This window comes from Notamacropus eugenii, chromosome 5, assembly GCF_028372415.1.
Source record: "Notamacropus eugenii isolate mMacEug1 chromosome 5, mMacEug1.pri_v2, whole genome shotgun sequence".
Taxonomy (NCBI): Eukaryota; Metazoa; Chordata; class Mammalia; order Diprotodontia; family Macropodidae; genus Notamacropus; species Notamacropus eugenii.
In genome coordinates this window covers 219370981-219388771 of record NC_092876.1, presented here as the reverse complement: position 1 = coordinate 219388771, position 17791 = coordinate 219370981, and the positions used below count along the sequence as shown (strand labels likewise).

General features: G+C 38.6%; 1 protein-coding gene across 3 annotated transcripts in view; it reads left to right on the top strand.

Annotated features, from left to right (window-relative positions):
* The window catches only part of ITGB6 (integrin subunit beta 6), a 92767-nt gene that overhangs the window by 9290 nt on the left and 65686 nt on the right, over positions 1–17791 (top strand). For all 3 annotated transcript variants that reach the window (XM_072612133.1, XM_072612132.1, XM_072612134.1), the window contains 3 exons: positions 5401–5566; positions 6133–6294; positions 13192–13287. In XM_072612133.1, coding sequence (XP_072468234.1) covers positions 5401–5566; positions 6133–6294; positions 13192–13287 — 424 coding nt within the window. The remainder of the gene's footprint in view (positions 1–5400; positions 5567–6132; positions 6295–13191; positions 13288–17791) is intronic.

Sequence of the window (17791 nt, the reverse complement as noted above, 5' to 3'; positions counted from 1 at the left end):
CACTCCTTTCCTCCATCTCTGACTTGAATTCTTCCCCATCCCTTTAGGTCTTATTGGAAGCTATCTCCACCATGAAGCTTTCCCTGATCCTTCCAGATATCTCTCTAAAAATGTTTTTTTAGAATATTATTTATAAGCCCTCCCATACACTTGTTAATTCTAGCTTATGCTGCAAGGTACTTGTATCAGAGGATTTTCTTTTGAGGACAGGCACTCTGCAAAGAGGTTTCAATCTGACGCATCATCTTGGTATCAAGGCAACCCTGGGGCTAGAAGGCCTTGTTTGTGTTGCACAAACACAGGCAGGTTATACCAAGCTGTTGAGGAAGGTATGAGCTAGAATAGCACTTCTCATACTGTGGGTTGGGATATGTGTCCCGACCTGCAGTTTAAGAAGTGCTGAAGGAGTCACCAGTGGAAAAAGTTTAAGAAGCCCTGAACTAGATGACAGTAAAAGGTAGCAAAAAGTGAATTTGGAACTATTTGAATGGCTGGGCCTAAAGAAAAGTCGGTAATGACTTGATGACAACATAGAGGGAAGGCTCTAGTGGAGAGTCCATGGACATGTCATTGGTCCTTTACCATTCAACATTTTTTGAGTGCCTGATGTGTTGCTATTGTTCAACATGTCTGACTCTCTGTGACCCCATTTGGGGTTTTCTTGGCAAGGATGCTGCAGTGGTTTGCCATTTCCTTCTCCAGCTCATTTTATAGGTAAGGAAACTGTGGCAAACAGGGTGAAGTGTCTTGTCCAGGGTCATACAGTTAGTAAGGGTCTGAAACCGGATTTGAAGTCAGGTCCTTCTGTCTCCAGGTCCAGTGCTCTATCCACTGCACCACCTAGCCATCCCAAAATCTATGGTTCTACCTCTGAAGACAGGCGCATTCAATTCTTAGTTGTTATTGCAGTTTCCTGTGTCATGTCAGCAGTGTCTCAAAGAATTCAGAGTCAGATTATGTCTAATCCAAGTACAGGCACTTATTGAGTTTTGATGCCCCTCAGAAGCAGGCTAGGTTCAAAAAGGAGCCAGCAACTTCAGAGAAAGCAAGATGGATTTTTATGAAGTGCAATTGCATTACAGAAATTATGAATATTAAAAAGGGAGGTGGGGTTTGTCAAGGGAATGGATAATAGGGGAAGGGCTCCCTTCTATGATTTGGTGGTCAAACATCCTAGTTGTGTTGGTCCTGTCTGGTCAAGATGGATGCTTAGTATTTCAGTCCTGTCTTGGGCTAAATGGATGATGTGATTATGGTTGAGTACAAGAACACACCTGTTCAAATATGTGAATTGGATCTGGGGGCAGCAGCTGGCTAGAGGGAGTGGTGGTATTGAGTCTGGGGGCCTCGGGTGTGGTTAAAGTCAGATTGTATGGTGAAATCAGGACATGCCTACTGTTCAGTGGAGCCCATAACAAAGTTAGAATATTATGGCTGGGGGCAGCTTTATTAGGATTCTTTCATTGGGACTGGGGGCAGCTTTATTAGGATTCCATCAGTTGTTGTTGGTCAGTCATTTCAGTTGTGTCCAACTTTTTGTGACCCTATTTTTGGGGGGGTTTTTTTGGCAAAGATACTGAAGTGGTTTGCTATTTCCTTCTCTAGCTCAGAAAACTGAGGCAAACAGGGTTAAGTGACTTGGCCAGGGTCACACAGTAAGTGTCTGAGGGAAATTTGAACTCAGCGTTCCTGATTCCAGGTCTGGCACTCAATCCACTGTACCACCTAGCTGCCCCACCTGCCATGTAGGCCTTTAGTAAATGTTTACTTATTGATTGATTTATCAGTGATTAGGCAGATATAACCAGAGATGGCATGTTGGTCAAACTGGCAAATAACGTGAAGGTGAGGATGGGCAGGGGATAGGGGCAGAAGGTAGAGAGAGCTGACACAGTGGGTGACAGAGTTCATATCTAAAAGTATATGGCCAGGTTGGAGTGATAGTTTGAATCAAACAAGATGAACAATAACTTTTTGGAAAAATTATTTAGTTTTGTATTCAATTTATGATTCCACTGATGTAAAGTGTGCCCTATGAGCAAATACCTTCTACCAGTCAATGCAGATAGGTAACCACTCTGCAGTTTTTCCTCTTAAAGTACTTCCTCAAGTCATAGGAACCTGTGACTTGTAACGCAACCCTAATGTGTCAGAAATTGGACCTGAGCCCAGGCAGCATGGTATAGAAGAGAAAGAAAGCTTCAGAGATGGGAAGATACCATTTCATGGGAGTAAATATAAAGTTCTACACTTAGGTTCAAAAACTTAGCTTTACCAGCATAGGATGAGAATGTCCTCACCAGGTTCTTTGAGATTTTACTGGACTGTAAGATCCCAAGGAAGCAACTGTGTGACATAGGTCTCCTGGAGAGGGGGTATGGTGAGAGAGCCCTAGTCAGACAACATATGGCATATTATGTTCAGTTTGGGGCAACACATTTTAGGAAGATGCTTTTAGGTTAGAGAGAAGATAGGGTATATATCATATAGGTGATGGGTACAAACCAAAAATTCTGCCAAAGGGAGCGAGATGATTACTACCTCCTACCTGTGACATTTGGTTCTCTTAATGTGGAGATAATAGCAGCATACGCACAAATTTATGTATCCTTGATTCCACATATTCAGTGATATGTGCAAGGATATACCTTTGACATCTGGCTAGTGCTGGTAAAATAAGACATTGCTACTTTTAGCTCTCTGATGTGTGTCAGTTCAATTCCCCAGGGAGAAGGGGGCACATTTCCTGGGGAATGTCCCTCATCAACATATGGCATCAAGTAAATGAACATAGGTATAGTCTCTTTTCTGAGGTTCTAAATCATATTTCCATTTTTTAAAACCTCTACTTTGGATTTCTGTAGTGTTTTAATTGTTGGGGAAATGAGATACTATCTCAATTCCAATAAAAATTGAAAAATGACGTAGAATAAAGGATTAAGGACATGTATGCCTGGAAGAGATGGTGAGCCAGTCAAACCAAAAGAATGACAAACAATAGATCTATAATCCTACTTTGGAATCTTCTAGAATGATATGCAGGAAAGCTTCCAAGACATTGCATGAATCCTCCACTGAGAATTTTCCAAAGTCCCTACATAACAGTTAGTGGCTTAGGAGAGAGTGTTGGACTTGGAATCAGGAAGACCTAAATGAACAAATTTGTCTCTCAGACACTTACCGGTTGTGTGACCCTGGGCAAATCATTCACTTAATCCTGCTTGCCTGAGTTTCCTCATCTGTAAAATTAGCTGGAGAAGGAAATGACAAACCACTCCAGTATCTTTGCTGAGAAAACCCCAAATGGGGTCACACAGAGTCGGACATGACTGAAAATGACTGAGCAACAATCCCCTCAATAACTACTTAGCATGTACTTTTTATGTATATTCATGCTCTCCCTCTCTCCCACAGAATAGAAACTCCTTGAGGACATCTCATCTTTGTTTTATCTTTGTCCTTATCTCTCCAGGAACCAGTATAGTGCCTGGCCCTTGCTTAATAAATGCTTGTTGAATGAATGAAAGAATGAATGAATGAATGAAATGCTGTGATGGATGCGAGGGGAAGAAGTACTTAAGGCAGTCACCCACACATTTGTCTGTTGGTGCTCCTATTCTGCTCTGCACTTACATCCAAGCCTTAAATACCTTTCACCCTAAATATGACAGTGAACTCCTTGCTGACCTCATTGCCTCCAGCCTTTGCTCTCTTGAATTCTCCTGGTCAGCTGCCATCTATCTCTATAATCATCTTGATCATTTAACTTGCTTTCCTTCCCTTCTCAGCAGCTTAAAGTTCCTTGTTAAACTAAGTTTACTCTTTTCACACTGCTCCACTTTCCCTTACCTAAGATCCCTTGTTCCCTTTTCCATTACCTAATTGTCCTCAGAAGCAAAACAGCTCTCATTTCAGTAGGCCTTTAAGGTTTACATTGTATTTTTTCTTCATTTTATAGTGAGAACAGAGAGGCACAAAGAAATTAAAATGGCTTGGCCAGCATCACATGGTTAGTGAGTCTGCGAGCCAAAAATCAAACCCTGGTCTCTCTCTACTACACTTCACTGTTTCTACCCCCTACTCTGTGGCCAATGGGTGTCCTTCCATTTAGCTCAGTAATTCTACTAGTTATTCCCCCCTCTAATAAAACTGTCCCACCGCACTTCCAATATACTGCACATACCATTTCTTTTCCAGAATACCATCCTCTTCCTTGTAGCCAGATGTAACAGCAAAGACCCCAATATACACAGGAGGGCCTGCTGTACAGGTCCTTAGATCTGCTTTTCTAAAAGGAAAGCAACTTTTGAGGGGTTAGTAACCTACTTTAATCAAACGTATATATCATTCACTTAGTTCAGGGGAAAAAGTCAGCACTCTGAACTTCAGAGAAAATACAGAGAAATAAAAATCAACAGACAGGGCTTCCCATTGTCTGACCATAAGCAATACATACATAGTTATCAGAGAGAGAAACACTGACATCTGGGTTTTCAAAGCCAAGAGGCTTTCTGGGCTACCCAGAATCTCATCTGGCCAAACAATTCCAATGAATAAGCCCCAAAGTAAAACCACCTCAGAGTATTTATACACTTTGCAGAGCCAGAAGGAATCACAACCCTTGAGAATCAGTGCTTATTAGAAATTAACAAAAGGTGTGGGCCTTCCTACAAAACAAATCTCCCCTAATCAAACTTCCCTTAATGGGTAAGGAAGATCTTTGACTCTCAGTTACCACTACATCAGACTAGATGCTACACCAAATACACCTCTCCCATGCAGACTTCCCAGATTAACTGTTGCTAGCTCCAATGATTTCAGTTATTCATTTAGTTCCTCTCTACCTCTGCAGTACTATAATGAGTTGGGTAGGGTTTTACATTTCAGTATAGTATATAGGGACAATATAGTATAATTTGACTTGTGCTTGTCCTTTTTCCCTTTGTAAATTGTCAGATTTTGTGTACTGGAGATAGAAATTCTCCTGCTTCCTATCCTAGTAACATCTAATACAGTAAGGACCCAACAAAAATTAATGATGTGGTTAGGAGCTGTAAGAAACAATTTTTACTCTAACAATTTCATTATTGACTTTTTATAAACTGATATAATGTGGAGGATTCAAATGAGAATGTGTGGACAATATAGCATCAGATGAGAAAGTGTGAAAGGGTTGACATCTACATTATGTCAAGAAATATCCACATTAATGACATCAAAGATCCTTTGAGCATGAAAGCAGTCATTTAGAACCAATGGTGAGATTCAAGGTTGATTCAAAAAAATCAGATCCTTCTGAAAATCGAACATTTTTAAGGAATTTCTGATGAAGCTATTCCTTATAAATAAATTATGTTCTGATAAATTTTATTATGTATGTTTTTGCATCTTCTTTTGCAGTAGTGTTCCCCATTTTTGCTTACCTACCTTTGGATTTAAACACATTCTACCGCTGACGAGCGATGCAGAAAAGTTCAATGAAATCGTGAAGAATCAGAAAATTTCAGCAAATATTGACACTCCAGAGGGGGGATTTGATGCAATTATGCAAGCTGCTGTCTGTAAGGTAGGATATCATGCTGGATAATGCTACTATGACTCCCCCAAAAAATGGAGCTCACATTCTAGACTGCTTTACAAAAGCTAATTCTATTGATTTTTCATCAAAATAGGAAATTAAATGGACTAAATGTATAAAGTACAAAGAAAGTGATGGCAATTTCTTTAAAATGCAAATACATGATAGAGAAAGATTTCTGCAGTATATTTTAACATAGTTTTTCATGCTGCAAGACCTTAAGATTTTGGTATGGTAGTGCTGGGGGAGGGTAGTTGGAATAGAGAAAAGACAGAATATAAATATGATTTTTAAAAATAATCTGCTGCATAAATAACCAGAACAACCCAAACCACATCTTCTCTTAAAAGAGAATCCTGAGAAAATGAGCAGGAAAGCATTTCACTGTGTTCTGCGTTTCTTATATGGCTTAATATTTAGTAGATAACTGAATGGAGAAAATGAAGCAGATGTAAAGTCTTATCAATTCTCAACAGTTCTAAGTATAGCTGATCTACATTCAACAGATGTCTATCTGAATCAAACACACCCTGAACTTCTCAATCTAATTATAGGAACAAATTGGGTGGAGAAATGATTCCCTCCATCTTCTTGTGTTTGTGAGTGATGCGGATTCTCATTTTGGAATGGACAGTAAATTGGCCGGAATCGTTATCCCCAATGATGGAGTTTGCCACTTGGACAGCAAGAATGAGTACTCCATGTCAACTGTCCTGGTAACATACTATGTGTTCCATATTAATTTAAGTCTTAAATATTCTAGAGAGGATCAAGTATGAGAAATGACAGTTAAGCACATCTTCAATACATTCATGATTTCATCAGTTCAAATTAGCAAATATTTATTAAGCATCTACTCTGATCAAAGCAACATAGTCACAGAGGGAAAAATAAAAATAAACCAGTGTTCATCCTCAAAAAATTTAGACCCTACTGGAATATTGGGGCTCTCTTTTCTCGCACAGATTACAATCTCTCCACACTTTGGTAGATGCGGAGAGTGGAGTGTCTGCAAGAGATGCTTTGGACCCACAAGGTGGTTCCTTGGTAATGACCCTGTCTAAACCTACCTAGGCTGCTTTTCAAATATAAGAATCAGTTTTAAGTGCTACTTGGAAAGCCTTCATATTGGCAATGACCTTCTCTGAACTTACTTAAGCTGGTTTTCAGATATAAAAATCAGTTAAGTGCTACTTGGGAAACTTTCATGTAGTCTGCTGACCTAGCCTTTGAGAATCTAGGGTCATTTGTATGCTATGATGAGATTTCAGAGGTAGGGCATCATTGGGGGGCATTGAAATTACATAATACAAAACAGGTTACAAAAATATCATGGAAGTCTGTGTTTGGGGCTGTGAACCTCACCTCCTTTTCCTTGCTCACCTCAAAACTAGATTCAGAAGGTCTTGTTGGTAGTGGAACCTTGGAGATCACTTTACCTCCACTCCATTGTGGCCCTGGAATTGACCTAGCCTCTCGGAGAGTCTCTTGTCTGAAACCAATTGAGGACAGCAAAGAATCGTCCTTTTTTGTTCTGAATCTGTATATTAGTGGTAGCAAACATTTATGATACACTTTAATGCTACAAAGCACTTTACATGGTTACATATAACTCCATAAAGTACGTTGCATTATTATTACCTCCATTTTAGAAATGAGAACATTGAGGCTCAGAGAGATTGCTATTTGCTCAAAGGTGCACATTGAGTAATATGACTAGAATTTGAACCTTCATCTTCTGAGTCTAGTACTCTTTCTACTACATCATGTGGTCCGGTCCTGAACTGCCATGAAAAGAGAGGTACAAACATTCTTAAACCCTAGTGTTAACTGCAAATGGTGTCCAATAAGCCATATCTTTTTTAAACAAAACGTTTTCCTCTGCCATAAAGGTCATGCAAACAATTGTTTATGAATCATGTTCCCATTTGTCAGATGAGAAAACTGAGACAGAGCAATTAAGAAACATGCTTACGGTTATAAAGCTAGCTAATTGTTTGTCTGTCAATAGAACCCAGGTCTTCTAAATCAAAGCTCCAATTATTCTCATTAGCCAACACTGTGCAGATAAGCAATAGATTGTAGTGTGCAGCAGCTGAGCAAATACTCACACCAATGAGATTATGAATTCACGGAAGCACTGGAGTATAGTGTATTTAACTGTGATATTAACAGGGTAAATTAAAATTTGTCAAGATAGATATTTCCTCCTGATTATGACTAATAATACTCCAAATTTCTAAGTATGTTCTATCATCCTGCCTCTCCTCTCCCAATATCATTCCAATACTTTATTATATAAGTTACATAACAAAATTATAATGAATTCAATTTAACAAATAAATATTAAGTACCTACTATGCATCTCAAGTACATACTGTGTGCTGGACCCTGGAGTCATAATGGCAAAAACCAAATGGCCCCAGCTACCAAGGACTTACATTCTACTGAATGAGAAATCTGAGAGATGATTTATTGCCTTGTTTTTGCTTAGATGTTTTGTCTCAGTACCCATATGCACTGTAGCAAATACTTCAAAAATAATAACAGAGGGGATAGCACCCACCAGCTATCATGGCGCTTCTCTTATAATAAATACTCAATAAATTTTTGTGGAACGGATGTTAAATAAATCATTGAAGACTAGCATAATTCTTGGATCATCAATCAAGGAAAGGTCAAACTAATATTTATTCCATTCTCTCAAACTGAGAAATAGAATATGGAGAACAAAAGACATTTGGCTACTTTCACATCTCTCTCCATTGTGTTCTGTTCTCGTTTTCCCTTCTGTACATAATTTTCTCCTAATTCAATGTTTACCAAGCTGGGTTCTACAGAATTAGGACTTTCTATGTCATACAAATATCAATGCTAGTGACATTTTTCCTTCAAAAATCTGAAAAGCAGAATTGTGTACATATCAAAAGTACCTTTTCATGCCAAGTTTTCTATATGAAAATGACCATTTTCCTCTGCTTTGGTACATAATTTCCCCAACCCTCCTTTATTCCAAGAGTTTTCCATACCTCTCAGTTTCAAGGTCATTACAAGCTGTGCACTTGTTGCATTTGTGTATTATTTTTGTATCTCAAACTCCAAAGCATTTAGTTGCTAAACCAGATTGGTACTACCCCTCCATTAAACTTTTCTCCCTCACTCCCAAACTTGCCCTTTTTTATGTGATCTCTCCCTCAACTTTCTCATCAAAATTTCTTTCAACCTCTTTTTTACATATATTTTACTGAGAGGCAACATGGCATAGTGGATAGAACGATGGACTTGTGGTCTAGACTTGTCCTGGATTCAAATCCTGCTCTAGATGAATAGCTGTACAACCTTGAAGAAGTCCTGTCTAGGTCTCAGTTCCTTATTTTTAAAATGAAGAGGTTGGACCTCTAAGGTCCCTTTCAACTCTAAATCTATGGTATTATGGTACCTTTTGTTGTAGTTTCTTATGTAGATCGATAGATAGATAGATAGATAGATAGATAGATAGATAGATAGATAGATAGACAGATAGACAGAGAGAGAGAGAGAGATAGATAGATAGATAGATAGATAGATAGATAGATAGATAGATAGATAGATGATGGATAGATATCTTTGTCCCCAATATCAATAAGAATTTACTAGGCATCTACTACATATCAGGCACTGGGAAGACTGTTTTATTCAGTCTCTGTCCTCCAAGAGCTTACAGCCTATTGGAGGAAACAACATGTAAAATATAAGTATATACAGAATAAGTACCAGGTCACGGGTAAAGGTGAGGGAAGGTACTAACAACTAAGGGGATAAGGAAAAAAACTCATGTAGAAGGTGTCTTTTGAATTGAACTTTATAGGAAATTTGGGGTTCTAAGAGGTAGAAATGAGAAAGAAGTGCATTGGAAGAAGGCAGTCTGTGCTTGGCCCAGAAATGGGAGGTGGGTTATCGTATGCAAGGAATAATAAGAAAGTCAGTTTGCTAGAACATAGAGCTTGTGACAGGATGTAATATATAACAAGAAAGATAAAGAGGTAGTTTGGAATCAGCTTGTGAAGATTTTTAAATGCCAAACAGAGGAGTTTGTATTGAAATCTAGCAGTAATTGAGAACCACTAGAGATTATTGAGTAGAGGAGTGATTTCATCTCTGTGCTTTAGCAAAATCACTTTAACAGTTGTGTAGTAGTTTAGTTGGAGAAGGAAGAGATTGGCAGAAGGGAGATGAATTAGGAAGCAAATGTAAGAGTTTAGGAGAGAGGTGATAAAGGCCAGAACCAGAGATGCTGCCATTTAAGTATAGAGAGAAGGGGATGTAGATGAAAGATGTTGGTGAGACAAAATTGACAAGACTTGAAAACTGCTTAGATATACGAGGTGAAAGAAAGTGAAGTCAAGAATGACTCCAAAGTTGTGAACCTGGGTGACTGGAAGTATGATGGTACCAGCAAGAATCAAAAAGAAGTCTGGAAGAGGGGTGGTTTAGGTGGAATGATCATGAATTCTATTTTGGACAAGTTGAGTCTGAAAGGCCTAGTATACATCCATTGTCAAATATCCAAAAGGCAGTTAGTGAGGAAGGACCAAAGCTCAAGAGAAAAGCTCAGGCTAAGAATACTGATTTGTCATCTTAATAAATATGAAAATTAAAGGTGTGGAATGAAGTCATGAAGAAAGAGAATACAGAAGGACAAGAGAAGCAGGGGCCAGAACCAAGCCTTGGAGTAAGCCAACAAAGGGTTAAGTGGTAGATGTTCAACAGTGTAAAGTACTACAGGATCAAGAAGGGTGAAGATTGATTTTTTAAAAAAAAACCATTAGATTTGGCAAAAAAGTGATCATTGGTAACTTTGGAGGAAGTCATTTCAATTAAGTAATAAGAAGAACACAATTGAAAAGGCTGAGAACTGGAAGAGGGAATAGAGGGAGCAAGAGAAAGCAGGTGCGTGTGTGTGTGTGTGTGTATCTGTGTCTGTGTGTGTATCTGTGTGTGTGTGTGTGTGTGTGTGTGTGTGTTTTCCCCCAGGAGTCTGGTTGTGAAAGGAATAAAGATATATAGCTTTAAGGAATGACAGAGGCAAGTGAGCTTCTTGTTCATTTGTTAAGGACAGGAAAGCAGAGAGAAGGCAGCAAGCGAGGCAGCAAGTATTAGACAAGGAAGTATTCATTTGTAAAGTCTTTGAGGACATGTGTTATCAATAGCTTTACATTTCCCGCATTCAGTACAGTAGCACCAAATAAATTTTTGTTGAATTATGAGAATGAAGTAATTTATTTAGGGATAATTTTGGTTAGTGGTTCACAGCCACTGTCTAGACTAGTGTTCTTTACCTGGACTTTTGTACTTATTTTTTTAATATTTAATTTTAATTAATTAATTTTTAAAACATTAAAATATTTAATTTTGACTAATTAATTTAAAAATATTAATAATGCAAATATATTCTGATAATTATTTCAAAATAATTGGTTTCTTTTGCAATCCAACGTATGTTTTTTACACATTTAAAAATATTCTGTGCAGTCACCAAGTTTCACCAGACTACCAAATGTGTCTATGACACACAAAAAAGTAGCCCCAGTCTTTATAAAACATAAAAACTGTCCCATATAAAATGGGACAGTGTGTGACTAAGTGCTAAATTTTGTGATAGAGACTGAAAGACATAAAGTTATTAAAGAGAGAAGGCTTAGAGGAGTTAGGGAAGCCTTTGTACAGACTAGACTAGACAATTCAACTCAACTCTACTAATATTTATTAAATATCTATGTTGTGCCCAGCATCGTACTGGGCACTCAGACTGCGATAACAAAAAATGAAGTGGCACCTTCTCTTAAGAGTTTATGTGCTAGTGTGGGGATACAACATGTACCCAAGGAAATAAATACAAAATATATAGAAAGCAAAAAAAGTAATTTCAACAGAGTGCTAATAACTGGTAGAGAGAGGAAAAAGATAAGGCAAAGCCTTAAAGGAGGTGTTGCCTGAGCTGGGCTTTGGAGAAAGCTAGGGATTCCGCAAGGCAATGGCAGGGAAGGAGAGACTCATTCCAGCCATGGGGAATCACTTTTGCAATGGTAGAGAGGCAAAGGAACACACAATAGGGGCTAGCTGGGAAAGTCAGCAGGTCAATTGGACTGTAATGAAAAATAGAGGAAAAGGAAGTAAAACAGGACATTGAAGGCTTCACAAGGTAAAAGGAAGCTATACGTTCTGGGTGAACTGGCGTTATGAGAGATTTAGGGAAACCATATGAATTTGCTTTTGTGTCATTCACCACCTCTATTACTAATGAACTAATTAAATAAAAATACATACAATATTGTCAGATTTCGATATCCAAGTATAGACAAAACAAAACTTAATATGTTTGCATTTGAAGTTTCATCCATATCTAAAATAGGACCTTTAGCCTGAAACATCCAAGAAAACTCAGGAACACATGATCATACCAGATGTTTGTCAGTGCACTTGTCAGAGTGGCTTATTTACTTTGATCTTCTAGCTTGGAACGACATGAGCCATTCTCATTTACCTTCATGGGCACTCTCCATCCATTTGAATCCTTTCTGCCCATTAGCCTGTCTTCTTTATATTCAGTTTCATACAGCATCATAACAGAAAAACCTCCTCCAACCCCCAACCTTACAGAATAAATAGGCCTGACTTGAAAAGGATAATTTATAGACTTGCTAATGAATATCAATAGCTTTTCTTCTCTTTTTTTAATATTTATTTTTAGTTTTCAACATTAACTTCTATATGATTTTGAGTTCCAAATTTTCTCAATAGCTTTTTTTAAGAATATTTTTAAAAGAAAAATATGCCCCATCTCCTAGAAATGTGCTAGTTAGTGCAACGTAGAATTGAAATGTATTTCAGTGGCCCTGGAAAAAGGACAGCAGAATCATATAAAAGTAAAGATATGACATCAGGAAAGTCAGTTTTCTCAACCAATGAAATAGTACAGGGATCATGTCACATAAGATGGGACAAAAAAAGACAATATTTCATTTCCTTGTGCAGCTGTCTCTGCCTGGATCCTCCCCATTCCATCCCCCATTTCTCATACTGGTGGTTAGAGTCTCAGGCGTGCAGCAGTGAGATCCCTCCAGCAGTGAATGCCACTCCCCATACTTACCCGTCACCCCCCCTTCACAGCATTCTTCCTTGACTGCCAAACAGCACTTAATAAGGGGAGTAATATTTTCCTTCTTTGCAAATAACACTCAAGGATCACTTCTACCACAAATCTTTTCCAATTTTCTAATTAAATGTCAAGTGACCCACTGAAGAAGACAAAACACATGGGCTATTGAAAATTTTTTTTAAGAAGTTAAAAACTTCTTAAAATGTTCATTACAAAGAGTTATTAGCAAAATAAATACCTACCCTGTAATAGTACATTTATATATCTATGTATCTATATCCATAATGGGAGGCACAATGACTAGTACGGTGCCTGGCACTGTACTAAACATTTAATGATTGTTTATTGGATAATTAGTTATGAGAATTCTCAATTCTAAGTGATCCTAACCAAAACTTCCCAAATCTGTCTTGTAATTCATATTTCATAATTCAATATTACATGAATTCAGTTTAAATCTTTGTATTCTTTCCAGGAATATCCAACAATTGGACAACTTATAGAGAAATTGGTGCAAAACAATGTTTTATTGATCTTTGCTGTGACAAAGGAGCAAGTTCATTTATATGAGGTAAGAAAGCTTAACTCTGGAGAATTCCATCAGGGAGGTGTTACGCCTCAGTCTAGCATTAACTTTATGAGTTTCACACATGGAAAAGCAATTAGATAATCATTAACATAAAAATACACTGGAAACTTCATGAAATAGACCAGGGGTGTGGAAAGGAGAAACAAGAATGATGTGGGGCGGAACACTGATTACAATAGGCCCGTGTTATTATTATTCAAGTTAGAAGAAAATATGAGGCCAAGTCACCAGAAAGGAAGAAAAATGAGATCTCTTTCTTTGAAGTTTCCCTCTGCTTGTCTTTTGGCATGGATTGGGGGGCAGGGTGGAGGCTGATTAAAAGCCAAGCTGCATACAAAAAAAGAAGGTGGAAAGTCTCAGCAAACAGAGAATTCACACAACAAAAAGAGTATAGCACTAGTTAATAGTATAGCAATTGCGGACAGTAAACTTACTTGAATTAAGTACATGGGGAAGAGGGTAGAGAATGTTAAGGGGGTTGCCTTACAGACATTTCTGATCCTTGTGGAGGCAGCTAAGTAGTGCAATGTGGATGGCACGGTGGTTTTAGAGTCAAGAAGACCTGTGCAAATCTGGACTCAGACATTTTAGCAGCTGGGTGATGCCGGGCAAGTCATTTCATCTCTGTTAGTCTGTTTCCTCAGCTGGAAGGTGGGGACGATAATAGTACCTACCTCCTGTTGTTGTGAAGATCAAATGCAATAAGTGATATTTGTGAAGAGTTTTGCAGAGTGCCTGGCTCATTAAAAGTGCTTAGTTTCTTCCTCTGACATTTTTGCAAATCAATTACACACGTATGACTATATGTAGTCATACGTGTGTGTATAGACATGCACATATCTGTATGCATAACATAAGTATAGAAATAATTCATGGTGGTGTCCATGGCCAAATGGGGCAGAGAATTGAGGGAATTAGATATTTAAAATTCAGCTCCCTTCCCCAACGTACTCATCCCCTCCCCCAAACTAAATTAGCTGAGTTTGCAATTCAAGTTTAGGATTGAATTACCAGATAATTGGTTCCACTCAACTCTTCACAGTTTTCTGAGTGTAGAGCTATAAAAAGCCTATTTCTTAACAATCTAAAAAACCCTGCCAGTATGACAGGAGCCTACTATACACGCTAGTAAATATTCTCCTCCAAATCTACCCCTTTTTGCAGGATGGGTTTTTTATTTCTTTTTTATTTAACATAGGCACAGAAAGATTTTTGGGCAAGGGAGTCTTGGTCAAGTTATCCATGATGAAAGTATAGAAGGTGATTTTCTTGGTTGTTTTTTTCATTCATGTGGAGAGACAAGGGCATGGCAGGTAGAAAGCCAACCCCAGAGTCAGAATGCCCAGGGTCCAAGTCGTGGATAACTCACTAACTTTGTAGGGTTTTGGAAATGTTGATCTCATTTAACACAAGGCATTGAATTAAATTGTAACTCATTGTTTAAGCCAGTCACCCCCAAACTAGTGACAAGTTCTGCAGAGTGAAACTAGGCCAAGATCTGACCTTTTATTCATGAGATGACAGCAGTGAACTCCAAGGTGAGACTGCCTTTCCTTGTAAACTAAGGAAGTCCCCTGTCATAATACATGTTCTGAGAAGGCTTTGTTCCTTTCTAGAATCATGTGGCTGCACCTGATCTGGCCATTTTCTTAATGCCTTCTAAAGTGTGATACTTGTTTCCAGTGATTTAAGTGGTGGAATTGCGGTCAAGATAAAAACACTGCCAAATACAATGGTGGGTCTATTCTGGCTTTGATCCTTAAGGCTAAGGCAGGGTGAGCTCTGAGTGGAGACTGAAGCTTCCTATCACAGCAGGGGCTCGTGTTTAGAAAGGGGCAAGTTGCACAAAGGCCTTTCTCAAAGCACAGTCGGGAGAATATGATCAATGACCCTGAACATTGAATTCCCAAGCCAATTTTTTAAAATGGTCTTTTAAAAAAAAATACCTGGCCCTTTCTATGCCTCCTGATGAGTGCATTTAAGGGGGAAAAAAAAAGGAAGTAGTGATAAGAGGGGTTGAAATGAAAAATCACTAAAAGGCAACAAAGGAAGCTGAAGATATCCAATGGAGCTTCCTTCCCAGAACCCAGGGTTGATGAAAAGATGGAAGTTCAAGATCCCCCAAATTAACACCAGGGTGTGTATTTTCTCTTTCTTTCCACCACGTTATGATCTTAAGGTCATAAAATTAAAAGGACCTGGAAGACTATCAAGTCCAAGGTAATAAAGCAACATTCATTCTTACAGATGAATAAACTAAGGCCTAGGGAGATCAGAGCTTGACCAAGGGTACAAAGGGAATAGGTGTCAGAAGTGGAATTCGAACCCAGAACCTTAGACTCCCAAACTGGTCCTTTTTCCTTTGTGTCTGAACAGAGAGAGGAATTTGCCTTGAGTCTTTTTCAGTGTCCTTTGGCTGTCAACCAAATTAAAGGAGACAGTCACTGCTCAGTACCAGTTCATAAGCAATGAGAAAAAGATTAAAATTGGGGTGTGTTACAGGAGACTTTCATTATTATATTTGGGGTTTCGCTGACCAGTCTTCACACCTTTTGCTGGCCTGTTAGATGAGACAATGTGTCTCTGTTTAAATCCAGTACTGGTCTCTAGGCCAGGGACAACATTGCACTAAATAAGCCACATAGGAACATCAAAATGCTGATACCCCATTTTGATGATAAAGAAAACTGCAAATGGTCCCAAGAAGGCTTAAATCTCCTTAAAAGGAACCCTGGGAACAAAAGCATATCACCTGATGACTGATAACTTTGATATGAGGAAAATAAACTACTGAAGAATTAGTGAAAACTGAAACCCTTGATAAGAATAAAGTAAACCAACTGAGAGGGTAAATGTAATGGAAATTACAGAAGGGAAGTTACTTATAAAAGTAGAAGATTGCGAAATTGCATGCTTACTTAGCTACAATGGTAGAAGTAAAAGTTGCTAGGATCAATGGGGGGTGGGGGTGGGGGCAACCTATGATTTCACTGTATAGGTAACTTCCTTTGAGGAAACTCCATCTATCAGTGCAGAGAACAAGGACTCTTGCAGTCCCTGAGAGTTGCATGAAGGCAGTAGGAGGTCAAATGATATGTCCAAGGTCACACAGATAATATGTGTCAGAAATGGGACTTAAAGTCAGGTCTTCTTGATTCCCAACCCAGCTTTCTATCCAGTATACCCCCTCACCAGTCTTTTTAGATGCACTGAAATCCTCAGCAAACATGGTTTATAGTTATATCTTGAGGACCTCATACGTCATTTAGCCCAGAGGTTTTTAACTCTTATAGATGAAGAAAGTGTATGTTTGTCCTTCATTGTTGAAGAAAACCATGCCATCAGGGAAGTGCTGACATGACTTGCACTTGACTTTGTTTTGAGTGAGGGAGGGCTGTGCAGGTCACCTCACTTCTCCTCCAGAGCCATCTGAATCCAGTGACCAGATATCCATCAGGATGACTGGAGATGACCCAGGATGAGGCAATTGGAGTTAAGTGACTTGGCAAGGTCACACAGCTAGCGAGCTTCAAATGTCTGAGGTGAGATTTGAACTCAGGTCATCCTGACTCCTGCACTGGTGCTCTATCCACTGCACCACCTAGCTGCCCCAAATGAAGAAAGTAAGACCTAAAGAAATGAAATGACTTGTCCAAGGCCACACATAGCTTCTTAGAAGCAGTAAAGATTACAATCTAAAGATACTGCCTTAGTTTAGTACATTTACTGCTCTGTCAACATGCCAAGCAAGTTACTATCTTGTGGGATAATAGTAAGAATGACTCATTCCTTTCATTGTTGTAACACTTTAAAATCCACAATTGCAGAGTACTATAGTGCAACATTGTAACACTGGAAAGGATTGTCATTTCTGAAGTTTCACTAGTAGGAGTCCCCACTCAATCAGTAACATTGTAACTATTTCTTGCCTTAGTAGATTGACTGGCTATAGAAAAGAATTAATAAATAAGTGAAGGAAGGAAGGAGGAAAGGAGGAAAGGAAGGAAGGGAAGGAGGCAGAGAGGAAAGGAAAGAAGAAAAACTGAAAATAAATTTTAAAAAATTTAAAAAATCACCTAGTAGTCAGATTTTCTGGTTATAAATGAGACTAACCAGACTGGTCCTTGGACAATAGAAACGTAGTTTGTGTTTTTAAGGTTGGAAGGGCAGCTAAGTGGCACAGTTGATAGAGCACTGAGCCTGGAGTCAGGAAGATCTGAGTTCAAATCCAGTATCAGACACTTACTAGCTATGTGATTCTGGGCAAGTCACTTAACCCTGTTTGCCTCAGTTTCCTCCTCTGTAAAATGAACTAGAGAGGGAAATAGCAGACCCCTCCAGTATCTTTGCCAAGAAGACCCTAAGTGGGGTCAGGAAGGGTTGGACATGACTGAAATGACTAAACAACAAGGACCTGTCAGTGCTTTGTATTTCTTGGTTCAATAAAATATCAGATAGATATATAACTAAATTTTAAAAGATATTC